Consider the following 16,601-nt stretch of genomic DNA (forward strand, 5'->3'; position numbering starts at 1 on the left):
TTTTCTTTCCTATTGCTCCACTTCCTCTGTTTTCTAAAGATAAATAAGAAATGAGAGCCTGGAAATTCTCTTGAGAGGTCCTGCAGCTTGTTTGTTTTGTGAAAATACTTCTTGTTATCTAATTTTGTTACGCTTGTTAACAACAGCAGCAGCTTTCCCATAAAACTTGCCCTAAGTAAACTAGCCACAATTTTGAGAACTGAGCTGCAGAGCAGAGAAGTTCATCTTGTAAATTTGAAGATGAAGTACTTTCTTCTGCCAACTCATTTAGCATTTCTCTGTAGCTTTGCACTAAGTAAACCTGTCCAGGTGTGTCCCTGCTCTGAGATGTTGAGAATTCATGTTGCTGCTGCTCTATCTTAAAATTAATTAGAAGCTCTTACTGCTGTGAATCTACTTGATACAAGTTTTCTGCTATGGAGATGAGCATGTACTAAAATATATGTACAATATTTTTTTCCAGATAACTACAAGAAAGAATGACTTAGGTAAGTTTGATTATAATTATTATATAAATTACTACAAGTTTTGGTGGAGCTACATCTGTATACTTCAATGTCATGATTTGGTATATTTTTCTCTTTGAAAATGTTTTGGGTTTTTTTTTCCATCATCAGTGGAAGGCAATTCACAGAACTCAAATGTATTTTAAAGTCACATTCATTGTGATTTTTTTATGCTGTTGTGATAAAGAAATTATGAAGAGTTATTGAACAATTGCTACATGAAATGTTCTTTTCTGTTTGTAGCTCTAGCAAATCAGAGTATTTTTCAGCTTGTTTTCTATCTTATGTGATATATGCTACTTTCCTGTCTGCTATACCCAAAACTTCTGTAATTTTTTTGCTTAATAACAGATAGCTTTTGTCTGTGAGAAATGTATTCCCAGTATTTTAGAGTCAGAACTGAGGAGCACATTACAATGTCTTATGTCAAATCCACAGTTAACGACATTAATAACTTGCATACATTCAATATGCATGATAAAAAGATTAATTTATTTAATAGTAATGTATTATAAATCCTGTTTTTGCAGAGGTCAGTTATGATTTTTCTTTAAATCCACAAGCTCTAGCGAAGAGGACAATGACTTATAACACTTAGCATTCCCCTCTGAAAGCTCCCAAAGCTTCTTAAGCTAAAGTTTATTTAGTCACAACTTTGATCACAGCTGCACTATGACATTATATTAATACTGAACTTTTCTATCCAGGAAGCAAGGCATACCTAACCAGTCTTAGCATACTAATCCTTCCTCACATTATTAGGAAATGAGCTCCAGTGAAAGGAATTTCCAAAGATGCAAAATCTCTCCCTTTCTGCACATGTATTTGCCTTCTCAGTGCCTTGTATGTTCTTTATTTTCTGCTCCTGCCAGGTAGTGAAATAGCCGTGTATGAAGGAGACATCCTCCTGAGAAGAGGGAGACGCAGTGCAATTAACTGTGAGAGTTGTTTGTGGCCCAAGTCACAAGATGGACTGGTCAAGGTTCCAGTTAACATATCTTCTGATTTCTGTGAGTGTATGCAAATGGATGCTCTAAAGTTAGCCTTGACTTTCCAGTCCCTTACTCTCTGTTACTTTGTTTTGTTGGCATGCACCAAAAGCAACCTTTGCACAAGTGAGAATTTATTGACGTGTCTCTTTTTCTATCCTGTTAGCCACATGGAAATTTGGCCAAGACTTCAAACAGATCACACTAAAATATGTGGCTACTTGGGTCAATAGTAATTAATTGTTATTTCAAATATTAGTTTGCTCCTGTTAGCCACAATGCACTTTGATATTTAACAAGTACATTAGATGAGGCATAATTTGTCCACATTATTAATGTATTTTTGTCAAAATCACCACTAGGAACATGTTTCTTTCATGCTATAATTTTCTTTTAAATCTCTCATAGAAATATTCCCACACTAGAACTCCTGTAGAGGCAAAAATGGAGCAAAAATCCTTTGTTGATTCCCTCTAGTCAGTCAATAGCTCTGTCCTATGCAAAAAGCTGCAGGAGTGAATTCCATACAGACCCTTCTTCAAAGAGCTTCCCTTGAGAGAAAATGGCATGGAAGTAAAATACAGCCTGAGCCTGATTCTTGTTCCTCAGGGAAAGGAACTGAAAAAGCTCAATCTCTGTGTTATCTGGGCTGCTTCTCTGCCCATGTGCCTCCAGAACTGCAGTATATACTTTTATGGATAGATGAGGGTTATTCCCTCTATCTGCCTCTCTCCAAAGTTTAAATATTAGGAAATTGAGATACAAATCAGTTGCAGATGATTCATAACTGAGGAAGCCAAATTAAGCCAAAATGTTCCAAAGTAGATAAACACTCTGATCTTTATTTGGTACCTGAGCCTTGGCTGTATTAAGTGATTCCAAGGGGGCTGAGGCAGGCATTTTCTCTTTCTGATAAACAGAATAGGGTTTTGATGCTTAGCTACAATCAGCTGGCTTATTTGGGATACTCTAATCCACTATTTGTATCTGAAACTGCCTCATTTCTTCTGTTCTGCCTAATGGAAGGAACAATGCCAATCTTTTGCTTTCCATCAGTTGTCTCCTAAATAATATGCATGTGGGATAGCTGTAATTGTTTTACTTCCCTATAAAAGTCCAATCAGTTTGAAGATCTCGGAATGTTTGGTATCCTTTTTTACTATACTTGTATAATAAAGAGCTAATGAGTGCTGTGAAGTTTTTAAGGAATGCAGCCCATGAATGTACCTTGCTTTTTGATTAACCAAGAAAGATTGCCCCCTTCTCTTTCTAGCAATAACAGAGAGGTCTTGGATTGTTGATGCTTTGCAAGAGATCTCCACGCTGACCTGTGTGCAATTTGTAAATCGCACTACAGAAACAGACTATGTTTATGTTGAACGAGGGCAGAGGTAAGCTTTCTGTCTCCTGACAGTGGCAGCACTCAAAAGTTCTTTTCAATTTTTTTCTGGTTTGTTTGGATTTAAGTAATAGCTTTCTTTTTTCACACTAGCAGTAAAGATTTAGAGACAAGATGCAATTTTTTATTTTTCTTTAGATATACTGGTAGTTACATCAGCTAATAGGCTGCAGGAATAAATGCTTGTGTGATTTAAAGATAATGGGGTATAATTCAAAATAAGAAATTTTCCTTAATTGTTGTAAAAATTTAAATAAGTATAATTGTTTCAGGTTTTGCTTAATACTTTATACTGCTTTGCCTTAGTTTGATATAGCCAATTTACTGGTTTAAAATTTGCCATCCTTATCACAAAGGCTTTATTTCCCTCCCACTATGTCATTTGGCAGCTTTCAGAAGTCTAGATATCTCATGCCAGTGACTATTTGCATGTCTCCTGCTGTGGCTGCATATCTAGAGAACCTTGGTGACATAATCAATACATCTATATATTTGTATTTGCTAAATGTGATCCTTTTGGTTATTGATTGCTTATTCTTAGCTGCTGGTCTTACTTTGGAAAGATTGGAGGACGCCAAGCAGTAGGCCTGGTGAAAAATGGTTGCATGGATAAAGGAGCAATTCAGCATGAAATGAACCATGCACTGGGTTTCATCCATGAACAGGCACGGAGTGATCGGGACAGGTTTGTCAAGATTATGTGGGAGCACATAGTAGCAGGTATGTCCACTAAATCTTAAGAGAAAATATATACTTACAGTTTAAGGAGAACATTTCTCCTGTGAACAATGCAAATAAGAAGCATGATTAATGCTGGCTGAATTGCAGCAGCAGCAGCACATTCAGTATGATGGAATTTCTTGTTCAGTGTTTGTACTAAGGGAATTTCTGTGGTTATACCTATGGCACTGTGAAAGATGCAGCCAGAAAGTAGCTCTATATTCTTATTTTGATTGCCATTTTGAGCCCAGACCCCAAAATACCAGGATCATCAGGATTACAAAATGCTGTTGCAAAGACTTGGCCAGGAGGCAAGACTATGGAACCCTTAACTGAGGGGGCTGAAGTGTGACATTCAAGATCATTTTGGGGATTCACACAACCATTCTATCCCAGGAAAGCCAGGGAAATAGTGGAAAGCAGCCAGTAGGCATCTTGGTGTGGGTGAAATGCATATATCCTAAAATGTATACGATCAAGGGGCTCAATGTGGAGGTATGGGAAACATATGCAACCATTAGCATTTCCAAAATTCTGGGACCTGGCTTGATGTGAGAGGAAAGACTGCAATTATTTCCTCCTCGTGGAGAGGATTATGGACACTTGAAGAGAAGGAGCCACGGGAAGCAATCGGGAGTGGTAATTCTGTAGAGGAAAAAGAAGTGGATACTATTTATGGAAAGGAATGCAGAATGAATTGTTTGGGCACGTGCCCTTGATCTGTGTGCTGGGAACATGGGCTCATCATACACAAGAGCTCCAGGCTCTGGGGAGGAAAGGGTAGAGAGAATGGCAGGCGATCCAAAGAAAAGTGAGAAAGTGGTACACAGAAGAAAAATACCAGAAGAAAGTATGCAGGGAGTCACTTGTCTGACAACTGTTTAGAGAGCTGAGTAATCCATAACAACTGTAAAAATACAATAGTCTATTTAGTTCATTATGGAAAATAATAGTAAATGAGGACAGACAATTGAATAGCAAATTCTATTAAGTCTCTTCAACAAGTAAGATACTCAACTACACAATATCATGCACAGCTAAAAATATATCCCTCTTTTTCTCCAGATGGAACTTGATTGTTTTTATTGCAAATTCCTAACACACTGCTCTCCAAACTTTCTTCAGCTATTCCCATGATATCTTAAGTAAATTCCATTTGTGTTGTTCTTTATTGAGGTTTCAGCTCCAGTGTTAAGGTGTAATTTTGCTGTGAGTTGTTTGCCATTGCACAACAAGGGTGTGCCATGTTTGAAATGTCAGCAAAGGATGTGCTAAGAAAGAGAGGTTGAAATTGTGAAGTTATATATGCTAAACACACATAGTCTTACAGTTTTGCAAAGGGAACTCCACAGGTTCAGATGTCATAATTCCTGAAGGATACCAATGTAACTAAACTGTGATTCAGGCACAGTCATGAAATGATAAATGAGGAAGAAGAGGTAAAGAAGACAAGGCTATGCCAAAGGAGATGAGGTGTATCATCAGTGGTTTGAGCGTTCACCATGGGTGGAAAATGAGATGATTTGTGTGGCAAGGGAGTTGGAATGCAGAGTGTGCATTGTAGGGGAAAATGCAAAGATATGCAGGGAAAAGGAAATGGAGAAAGAGTTATATTCATGAGGACTGTAATGTTACAACTTGCTGCTGTTAAGCCTGCTGATGGCAGAGTTCCTGCTGACCTTGGTGGTGCAGAACTAGACCTCAAGACCTTCTCCAGTGTCTCAGCTCTAATACAAAAGCAATTTTTCTCCTGCCAGGATTTTCATATTGTGCATGTTTTCTGGATTTTGTTTTTATCCGGCAATTTACCTTGGAAGCCATCCTACTTCTTTGTTTTGACAAAATGCAGCCTGATCGGTTGCTGTCCACTTAGCTACTTGAAACTCAGCTTGTTTTTCCTACATTTTTGGGAAAAAAAAATATATTCAGAGTCTTCAGCCAGTCTTCTCCTTTTCAGCTCTTCTGAGTCATTGTACTTAGATTCTGGCGGAGGTAGATTTTTTTTTTTCTTTTTTGAGAGTGGAAAAGAAGGGGGTAAGTCCCCAAACACGTGCAGGTCTAGACAGTCAGATCTCTTTGGCATGTGATGAGGTAGGTAGTAGTTTGCTGGCAGCACCTCAGTCCAGCTAGGATGCTGTCACTTTTTCTTTTTTTAGCAAACTAATTCAGCAAAGCAATTCTGTGCCAAACAGTAGCCATATGCTTCAGTGCTTCACCATGTTTGAACTGTGTTCTCTGTTCATCACCTCAAAAAAAGCTGCACACTTGCTGATAATTCTTTGTGAAGTTAGTATAGCAGATAAGAAGGACTGAGATTAAAACAGAGTCAGGAAGGCCAATGCTGTTGAGAAACAGTTTAAGCCTTAACTGACTTTTAGAGCTACAACAAGCTCCAAATTCATGTTTATTCCCAAATTTTCTATTAGTTGGGATTTCAAATATTTTTGCATCTCTTAGCCCTCAGCCCAGGACCGGTGCTGAAGGACATTACCGGCTGAGATTTGCTCTGGTTGGAAGCCTGCCAGCGGAGTTGTGTAGATCTCAAGGATATCTAACTCTGAACTCTTGTCCAGATGGTTTGTGGTTTACAAACCACACTTGTAGTTACAATAATGAAGGTACAGAACTGGAAAGGAGTGCTTAGTGGCTAGGGCTTTACTCTTAATGCCAGGCTGGCTGCATTCAGCTACCTGCTCTGACGGTGCTTATTTGCCTGTCTCGCCATGAAGAAGAGACCCAGCACGTAATTCATACTCATGATCTCCAGTCAGTGAGAAAAATAAGTGCCTTCTTCACATGAAACTCCCTCCAACTGTGTCTCTCTTTCTTTCCCTCTCCTCTGACTATCCTGGAAGCCATGAAGAATGCCTTCAGTGCCTAACTTGAAGAAATAAAGCTAGGTGACATGAAATCCAGTCTCTGTCCCTGGACTGGAGCCCTGTATCAGTGTAACATCTTATCTCATATTGGCTTTTTAAGGCTGATGAAAAGTGATGGGATGCTCAGCAGCTGTTCTGACAGAATTTGTTTTTCTGCTTCATGTGAGTCCTATCCTTTCACTCTAGCCACTGCTGATGGGTTTGACCAGAGACAAAGCCAGAACATGTCTGGTGGCATGGGCTCTGGGGCAAGTAACAGGGAAAATATGTTCCTTCTTTTTGCGCCATTAGGACTCAGTATGACATCACCCATGCATAGCTCCTAATTTTTCATCTAGGTGGTCAGCCAGATTTCCCACTCAAGGTATGAATGCAGCTTTGGGGACATAGGTTGGATGCTTATAGTATTCAAGATAATGCACTGAAATGTATTTGGAGACACCCTAATGAAGATGGACAGAAGAACACTTTTACTTGAAGAGTAGAACGTATTCATTGATTATATCAAAACTTATTTGATTCACTTTATATTCTGAAACCTACTAGACTGTAAAAATGGGTTCCCATGGATTTCAAAAATCTCTGGTGGTTTTGATAGGTCCAAGATCTCATTAGAACACGTATTAGTATCTTATGTTACTCTCTGGATTATGACAGCAGGCAGTGTACTGCCTGTATTAGACCAGTAATAATTGTTCTGACTGAAATGGTGCTTTCCTACTTTACAGGGGAACAAGGGAACTTTGGAAAAATGAATTCCAAAAACCTGGGCCTTCCCTATGACTACTCTTCAGTGATGCACTATGGCGCGTAAGTTGATGGTGGAAATATCCTTTCAAAGGAGCAAACAGCTTTCAGATCTTCTGCTCAGCTCTAGGATGAAGTTGCTCTGTGCAGGGAGTGACTTTTGCTGTTCATTTGAGTGCATGGACATAATTAAGGGTGAGCATACTTCCTTTTTCAGCAGGATTCCTGGAAAACAAGAGTTGATATGGATAGCAACAAAACATAGGACAACATTTTTTTTCCAATGTACTTTTGCCTCTTGCTAAAGGCCTTTGACAAGGCTCTGGCCCAAAGTCTAATTCTACTGAACCACTGGTCCAAACCAGTTCTGAAGTTTAAATTATTTCATGGATGTAGTAACAGCTGATCATAGACAACAACATTCAAGTGTAGAGGCAAGAAAGATGGAATTTTTTATATTATGGAGATGTTGTATGCTGCCTTCTGTTAATCTGGGAACACTGTCTAAGGCTGCATTTTAGTCCATAATGTACAACCTTGTATCATGTACCTTCTCCTTTATTTCCCCAAGCAAGTAAAAATTTCTGAACAAAACCATGATACAAAACTGGATTAGTGGAAGGCAGGAAATTGCAGATAGCAAATAGGCAATTAGTAACTGAGACAGAACTATTTCTGCTCCTCTGCCTTAGGTGCCAAGAAAGTGGGATTCAGTCCATTTTCCAGGACATTGGTGGAAGGCCTTTTCACTCAGGACAGAGCAGCTTTTTCTGCTTGCTTGCTTTCACCTACTGAACATCAAGTATCTGCCATGCTGGTCCTCTTCAGGGAAGGCTACCAGGTCCCTGAGAAGCTTCTTATCCATTTCCATTAAAACTCTGTTTATGTGGTACATGAGAAATGATAATGCAGTTAGAGAACTTCCCTGTCTATGAAAAGCAATCTAGAAATGTGATTTCCTTGTTTCTACAGGTATGATTTCTCCAGCACTCCAGGAAAACCAACTATTGTACCCATTCCTGACCCCTCTATACCTATTGGGCAGAGAGATGGGCTGAGTAACTTGGATGTAGCTAAAATCAACAAGCTCTACAAGTGCAGTAAGTGCTGTAGATAAAAGTTATATGAATATAGCTGATGTCTGAAGGCACTGACAGACATCCCCCAAAGGAATGTGGCCCACAGTCCTTCACTGCCTCTCACCCTACAACAGGAAACAGAACTGTCCCTGTGCCGAACTGCTGTCTTCTTGGAAAGGACAATTTGCTTTCAATAATTCACTGTCATTTTGAGTTATCCTCACCTAATCCCTGCTCTTTGAGATAAGCAAAATCCATCAGAAAACTCACGGTTGCTAGCTCTGTCAAATTCTCATTTCAGGGAAGCTCTGAAGGTAGCAAAGCATGTAAGCTCTTCTCAGCCATGAGTATAGCTTAGAGCCATGTTCATCAGAAGTGCCAGCAGATTTGTGATTTCTCTTAATTACAAAATGTCTGCAGGGCTGTAAGCATGGGTGCCATTCAGCCTGATCAGAAACCCTTGGAGGAGAAAACCATAGGCATTTTGTATAGATGTCTACTTTCTTGCCACATCCACTTCATAACTCATCCCTGTGGTATCCTGAAGTCTAGAAATACCTAACATTCCTCTGTAAACAGGAACTCTTCAGCCAAGATGCACAAAACAGGTATAACATCATGCTCCTGCACTGCATGGCTTTTGCTTTAACTCCCAGGACAAAGGCTAATTGATTTCTTTGGCATTTGACTTTTCTGAGATGTTATTCAACAAAACAGCAAGAAGCACTAACAAGATCTAAATATTAGTGTCCTAAATTCTGCTCTTGTGTTAGAACTTAGTTAAATAATTAGAATTTAGAAGGAATCAGCATTCCTTCAGTTGGATTGTTAAGTACAAAAATCATTGCTGAGAGTGGGTACTCCACATTCACAACGGCAGATGAGAATAACTTTACAATTTATGTGTCTCAAAGATAGTGATAACAAGTATTTTGTGATATTTATTCTTGACAGTGGGGCTGGGAATGAATCACATTTCAGTACCATTACTATGCAATTTCATAATTAGATCTGTATGTTTTGGAAGAAAAGCACTAAATTTTAAAAATAGAGAAAAACTTGGGGACTAAAAAAACCCTATAAAAAGTCTGGTTGTCTCAGGAAGAGTAGGAAGCAAGATGAAAAATGTCAAAAATTCCTATGAGCAGATGTCATATATTCATATTTTGTAATTTGGGAAATTACATAAAATGCAAAAAAATGAAGACGTGGAAAAACAAAAGACAGATGAGATCAGACTTTTTATACCAGTCCCTAGGTCTGCAGGTTGACTTCAGTGCTCTCTGTTACCATTTTCCCTCAGTGACTATCTGCCTTTGCTTTGACAAAATCTTGTTTTCAAACTTGATTTTTGAACACACTTATGAATACACACAGTTGCTAATAGAAATTTATATAGTGCTGGCATTGAATGTACTTCTGTGATTGAAGTTAAGGAAGTTCATGAAAGATCCAGGCCCCTTTTAGTAAGCTAATATATGTGAATGAAGCCCTATTGTCTTTAAAAAAAATAATATCTGAAATAGGCAAGTACTTCTAAGTACTACCTTTATTTTACTTGCAGGTTTTCAATAATTTTTACACCAGGAACAGCAATACAGTTGTAAGCAGTATAATTAATTTATACAAGCTTGACTGCTGCAAATGGTTGGAGAGATTTGTCAGGCATTATGGGAATGTTTTTGTGCAGTTTTCATTCTCTTCAATGCTGTTTGGTTCTTCCCTTCAGATTGCTGTAGCTCTGTGTTGCCTAAACCCAAGGGCTCGTTCTCCTCTGTCAATTACCCATCCCCATACCCCAACAACAGCAACTGTCTGTGGCTGATCCGCATCCGTCGAAGTAAGGTAATTTTTATTTGGAAGAAAACGGTTTGAAGCACAGTATCCAGACTACACAGCGTTATTTCATTACCATGAGTAACCCCTGGCAGTCAATTCATGCATCAAGACATTTATTTTGTTATGCAGTAAATGAAAGTCTCAACAATTTTCATAAGAACTAACACTGTTAGAGGGATTATTTCACTCAATTTTTGTCCAGTTCAGATAGGATGGCTTTTCAAAGACAAGCAGTAGTGAAACATCAGTCTCTGGGATCTCAGTTATAGGACAGCTAGATGAAATTCTGTGCTCTTTTTATATAGAAAGTAAGGCTTCAGTAATACATGGATAGTAAAATGAATAGGAAGGTTTGAGACTTTCCCTGTGTATAACATTAAACCCAACTTTTGCTTTTTTGTTTCTCTAGATCTTCCTGCAGTTTGAGGCTTTTGATCTCCAACACTCCTCAGGCTGTTCTTCTGACTATATAAAAATTTACAACGGAAACAGCAAGAGCTCCCCTGTCCTGCTGGACAAGTACTGTGGGAAGGGTCCACTGCCCTCCCTGGTGGCATCGGGATCCACAATGCTGGTGGAGTTTGCAAGTGATGAGAGCATTACAGCCACAGGATTCAGAGCTTCCTACAACAGGGGTATGAACACTCCTTTACAAAGCTTGGAGAACAGCATTAGCAGTATTAGTACAGAAGGACTGAAAACTTTTACTATTCACTACAGAGTAGGGCTTTTTGCTCATTCTTCACGCTTCCAGAGCACTTGGAAATGCAGAAGGCAGGCAATGATGTGTCTAAAGGTTCACAGGAAACAGAAAATGGGATGTCACATGGGTGTCATGTTAGTTATCCTGAGATCTCATTCAAATTCTTCTGAGAGCCTTCTTCATATCTCCAGAACGATGTCTTTAAATAAAAACAATGCAATGACTGAAATTAATAGGAGCAGTGCAGCCAAAGAGCACAAAGACTGCAGAATCAACAAAGAGACCTCAACCAACAAGCTGCAAAGCCAGTATCTGGGCAAGATACTATTCAAGGTTTTGTGGGATTTTATGCAGCAGCAGAGGTACTGACCTTGGGTACCTTACACCTTCTGAATTAAATACTTTATTAGAAGTTATATACACAAAACACTGTGCTTCCTGTAATCATGCGAGGGGTGTCTTTTTTGCAAACACACAAATGCATTCTGAACTGCCAGACCAAATTCTGTTGTCCTGTGTCATGCTTTCAGCAAGAAGGCAGTAGCCCAAAGTTGCCTTATTTCAACTGAAAATCCAAGCTTCTTTAGAGCATAAATTGAAGAAGTCTTAGAAAAATGTTATTTTTACTCTTTTTACTTTATTCAATGGAGTAATTTCTAGAAAGCACTAGATCTAGCTTGATAATGCAATCTTGAATACTTAAGCTGATTCTTTTCTGAAGGGCAGTCAGTGCCATCAGAATGCTATGCTAACATGGTAGCAGTTGATTGGAAAGTCAGATACAGCTTTGTTCTTTGTCCTCTATAGATTCTTTATCAGACATGTTTCTAGTTCCTTCAGTACGGCTGCTGATACGAATACTAAGTGAAGAAATAAAGTACTTCAGCAATGGGTTTTCATGGTAGCACATCTTTTCTTGGTTTGAAGAAATAATATATTAGGCTGTAAGCAGGCTTATTTCTACTGACAAAACGTTCTTGTTAATATACCTGGTTTTCTCCCTTTTCTCCCCAGTGAATTGTGGAGCCACTTTCAGAGATTCAAAGGGAGTCATCACCTCTCCAAACTACCCCAATAAATACCCCAAAAACCGAGCATGTTTCTGGGTCATCACTTCTCCAGTAGGATATAAGGTAAGGCACAGATGAGTTCATTTGTGGGTTTCATTACTGTTCTCTGATGAAACCTGTTTCCCTTGAAGAATAAGAGCTGTTATGTCACTTTTTCAGCAGATATCCTCAGAGTTAAAATCTGAAATCAAAAATTCATTTTAAGAATTTATGCTGAATCTTGGTATCTGAGGTGCCCTCCAAGAGAAAAACCTTTACATGTGCAAGTGAGCTCATGAATCTAGCCTGTACCACAAGGCTTTGTTCCAAATAATCCCTAGGCAAGGGCTCCCACTAGAAAACTGAAACATCACACAGGTGCTGATTTTATATTACTCTAGAGGAAAGAATGTGAAGCGTAGAAGATCAATCTTGTCCCTTGCTTATCCTTCCAATCCAAATACTGATGAACTAAGCAAATAATTTGCTACTAATTTGCATTGCCATATGGGATCAGGATGTGGTGCACACACAGAATAAAAAAATGGTGCCTGCACACAAGGAGTTTAGAGTATTTGTTGTTGTTAAAAATTGGGTAAGAGAAAAGGCTGCAACCTGGAAACAAAGTGCTTTGGTTGTATTTTCTCCAGATATCTCTCCAAATGTTATCCTTTGAGCTGGAATATAGCGACAGATGCATCTATGACTACTTGCTCATACATGATGGAAGCCGCCCTATGTCACCTGCAATTGGCCCTTATTGTGGGACAGAGAAGGTTGCAGACTTTACTTCCACTGGGAACTTTGTGCTGGTTGAATTCCACAGTGATTTAGTGTGGGAGTTGCCTGGATTTGTGATGAGTTATACATTTGCTAGGTAAATATAATACAGATGGGGTTTGAAAAACAGAAAGTGAGAGTCCAGCTAGCCTCAGGTAAAAGTGAAGATGCCACCAATTTCAGAAAAAAAATATATAGCCTGATACCTTTAACAAGCATGAAGTTTCACCTCTTAGTCTTACATGTACAGCGGTGTAATTTCCATGGTGAATCAAGGACAGAAATGTTCCTGCCCATGGGACGCTTCTGAGACTGTATGCTTTTTGTTATAGTATTCTCATTGCTGGTGTTGCAGGGCCAAACACAATAGCAGAGCTGAAACTATGTAAGCAGATTTTCAAGAACTTCTAGTGGTTAAAACTGTGCCCAATAAAAAATTTCAGAACATGGCTGTGTAGCAACTTTAACCTGTATTCTGGCAAATGCTATTACCCAGCCTAAATGTGCATTCCAGCATGCATACAGAAAAATCTTCAAACACATTTATTTATGTTTTGAAGCCAAGATCACAGTTTATATAGGCACCAGAGCTTAGCCTGGAAATCACCACTTGATCCCAAACAAGTGGTGTCATAACATAGTACGACATACAGTACCTCAACTCAAAGATTTGCACTACTCCTCTGTGAGATGGACCAGGTCAGGGAACAGATTTAACTAAAGAAACTAAAGTTAAGAGTAGCAGGAACAAGCACTGAGGGAGAGGGAATGGAATGAAGTACCTGCTGTTGTCACTTTGCTGTGGCCTGAGTTGGATATTGAAATTGTTCATAAGGGGTTACCAAAATACTTTTTAAAAATGAGGCCTGAAAACATAATGCAAAGACCATTGAATGTTCTCTTTGGAAAGCATTTTAGGTGTGAAGTACCTTGTCTGTAGAGAGAAATGCTCCTCCTCTAAAGAGATGGCTGGAGTGGAGAAAGAAATCACCACTGTAAACATTTAACACTTTGCCTTGACTTGATGTATTCAGAATTAAATACTAGTGCCAAACTGGGAGATGCCAAAGCATAATGAATAATAAAAGACTTTGCTGAAATTATGTCTTTGTGAAGAAGAGCATGTAGAAATTGCCAATTTGCTTTCCTGGTGCAACCAAAAAAATTTTGAATTATGATGACTTTGTAGCAGCGGGGGGGGAGGGGTTTAAAATCTGTAATGTTTTGCCTTTTAAGCTCTGGTTAATTTTCACCCACAGAAGAATGATAATTGATAAGTTGTGAACATCAAGGTTTAGAGCTTTCTTGCATCATGGTGGGAAAGTGCATGTTCAGCAGGCAACAAATTTTTGTATTTCTTACAAGCTCCAATCTTCTGGCTATAAAAAGATTTAGATTGGCATATTTTTGGAGAATGTAACCATTTCATCAGCATGTCAGAAAATTAAACTCTACTTCTATTTTTAAGCTCAGCTTCAGACTATAAAAATGCTAATTCTTCTCCTTGAGTCTGAGGACTTTGGAGGTGCAAAAGTAACAACCCCATGACAACTCTGATTACATAATGAAGCTAACGGGTCCCTGTTTTAAACAGACAGTGCTGAACAGCTTTGTAACTTGACTATTACCTTAGATTCCCTTCCCTTGGTCTGATGTGGAGCTCTACAGATGTGCAATGTTTTAGATGTTTACCCATACTTGGTAAAAGAACAACAGCATATTCCAAAAGCAATATACCACATACAGGAATACTGGTCTTGCAATTTGTCCCTAGAAATATGGTTTTAAGTAGGACATTGCCCATGTATAAATACACTCATATTCTGAACTATACGAAAGAAGAGTGACCAGCTAGTGGACACAAGGGACAGTGTAGTCAAAAGTTTAGGATTCAAATACCGCAATAGGAGGATTTTCAGAAGTTCTAACTAAAGTTCAGCACTCAACACACTTTTGAAATCCAAAATGTAAGGATTTAACCTTAAAACACAGAGGTATCTAGCAGTGAGGAGTGTTTGCATTTCCATAGATGTACATAACTCATGACATAAACAGCTATTACCTTAACTGCATACAAAGCCAGATGTTCTTAAAGAGAGACCCACTTCTAGAAGCCTGTGTGTCTGGAAGAAATAAGAGTGTTTGTGCCCACATATTCCTTTTTTACCTGCTTTGAGACTGTCCTGGTTCCTGCCTGGGAGACAAATCAGAGCCTTTGAGTGCTGTGTTTTTGTAGTCTGTAAGAACCAGAACAGAGATTTGTCAATTATTGCTGCAGGAGAAAGCCTTGAATAAAGCATTACAGAAGCACACAAAAATGTGCTACTCATAGGTCTATTTCTGTGTTTAATTTAAGATACATTTTCCTTACATAAACAAATAACTGTGGTTGAGATGACACTTGCATGACTACAGCCCTGGTTATTGAATCACAGAATAGTTTGGGTTGAAAGGGACACATAAAGGTCACCTAGTCCAAAACCCTGCAATAAGCAGTCATCTTCAACTCGACCAAGTTGCTCAGAGCCCCATCCAACCTGACTTTGAATGTTTCCAGAAGTGGGGCATTCACCATCTCTCTGGGCAACCTGCTACAGTGTCTCACCACCCACACATAAAAACTTTTTTCTTTATATTAGTGTAAAACCATTGTCCCTTGTCCTATCACAACAAGCCCTGTTGAAGTTCTTGCTCCCATCTCACACAAACCCCCTATAAGTATGAAAGGCTGCAATAAGGCCTCCCCAGAGCCTTCTCATCTCTTGACTTAACTCGACCTGACTCCCTCAATATGTCCTCATAGGAAAGGTGCTCCAGCTCCCTAATCATCTTTGTAGCTCTCTTCTGGATGTGCTCCAACAGGTCCTTGTCTTTTCTGTGCTGAGGACTCCAGACCAGGATGCAGCATTCCAGGTGGGAGCTGCCCAGAGCAGAGTGGCTATAACTTTGTAGGACAGAGAATGTACAACATACTGCACAACAACTGAGTTTGGCAAGAAGACACACAAACCAAAGCCCTCCCTTTAATCTCTCCTGCACTTCAAATAGAAATTGAAAGCCTTATAGGCTAAATCGTCACATAGGATTTTATAATCGAGTTCGCTTTACCATGGAAAACAGCCGCGGGCAAAAAAGAGAAATAAAGGAAAGCTGGGGCTGCTCGGCTGTCAAATGGCCTTCGGTTCAGGAGCAGGAGAACCGCGGGGGCCGGGCCCCCTCTGGCGGACACCTGCAGGGAACGGGAATGGGAATGGGAGCGTGTAGCGCCGCTTCTGCAGACAGGTAAGGCAGAGACATCTCCCGTGCCGGCCCGGCCGCGGCTCCCAGCTCCGTGCGGCTCCATGCGCAGCCGATGGGCTCTCAGCAGGGAGGCTCCGTTTCCTTAGCGAGATCCCCCCGCACTCCTCCATGGATGGGAAGGATCCCTTGGGCTGCTGCTTGTATATTCTCTTCCAGAGCTGCACTCCAAATTCCACCTGTCAGTCGGTAGGTTGCACTGTAACATCAAGACTGAAGTCTCCTGGTCCTGTTTTCCCATTGAGCAGCTCAATAGCAAAGACAATGAAGCCTTTTAGTTGAGTTTGTCCCGATTCCCTGCTTTATGCCTACAATACCTGGAATGTCCGGGTGGTCTCTAACACAATTGCTGGACAGGTACGAAGTTTAGCTTCCAGCTGTCTTTCTAATGTTTTTTACCATTAAAAAACCTAACCGAACAAAAACCCCAACAAGCACACAAATGCCAAAAATGAAAGACTCAGAGAGAACCCCCCATTTTTCCCTTTAAATTTAGCTCCATTCAGATATTAAGGAATTTTACTTCCTGGAATAAATCAGTGAGTTTCCTAATTTAATTGTGTGAGTCTTTACAACGTGGGCTTATATATTAAACTGGAAAGAATGCACAAGAC

The 16,601-nt window shown here is 39.6% G+C and overlaps 1 protein-coding gene across 1 annotated transcript; it reads left to right on the plus strand.

Moving 5' to 3' along the window:
* The first annotated feature begins 240 nt into the window (after positions 1 to 240).
* On the plus strand, positions 241 to 12,791 carry LOC118687567 (embryonic protein UVS.2-like). Its single transcript, XM_054515246.1, has 11 exons — positions 241 to 309; positions 464 to 488; positions 1,379 to 1,516; positions 2,769 to 2,886; positions 3,436 to 3,614; positions 7,222 to 7,303; positions 8,213 to 8,340; positions 10,049 to 10,164; positions 10,568 to 10,793; positions 11,876 to 11,994; positions 12,561 to 12,791. The coding sequence occupies exons 1-11, from the start codon at positions 241 to 243 to the stop codon at positions 12,789 to 12,791; spliced, it is 1,431 nt and encodes a 476-aa protein (XP_054371221.1).
* The last annotated feature ends 3,810 nt before the right edge of the window (positions 12,792 to 16,601 follow it).

The sequence above is a fragment of the Molothrus ater genome, chromosome 6 (genome assembly GCF_012460135.2).
Source record: "Molothrus ater isolate BHLD 08-10-18 breed brown headed cowbird chromosome 6, BPBGC_Mater_1.1, whole genome shotgun sequence".
Classification (NCBI taxonomy): domain Eukaryota; kingdom Metazoa; phylum Chordata; class Aves; order Passeriformes; family Icteridae; genus Molothrus; species Molothrus ater.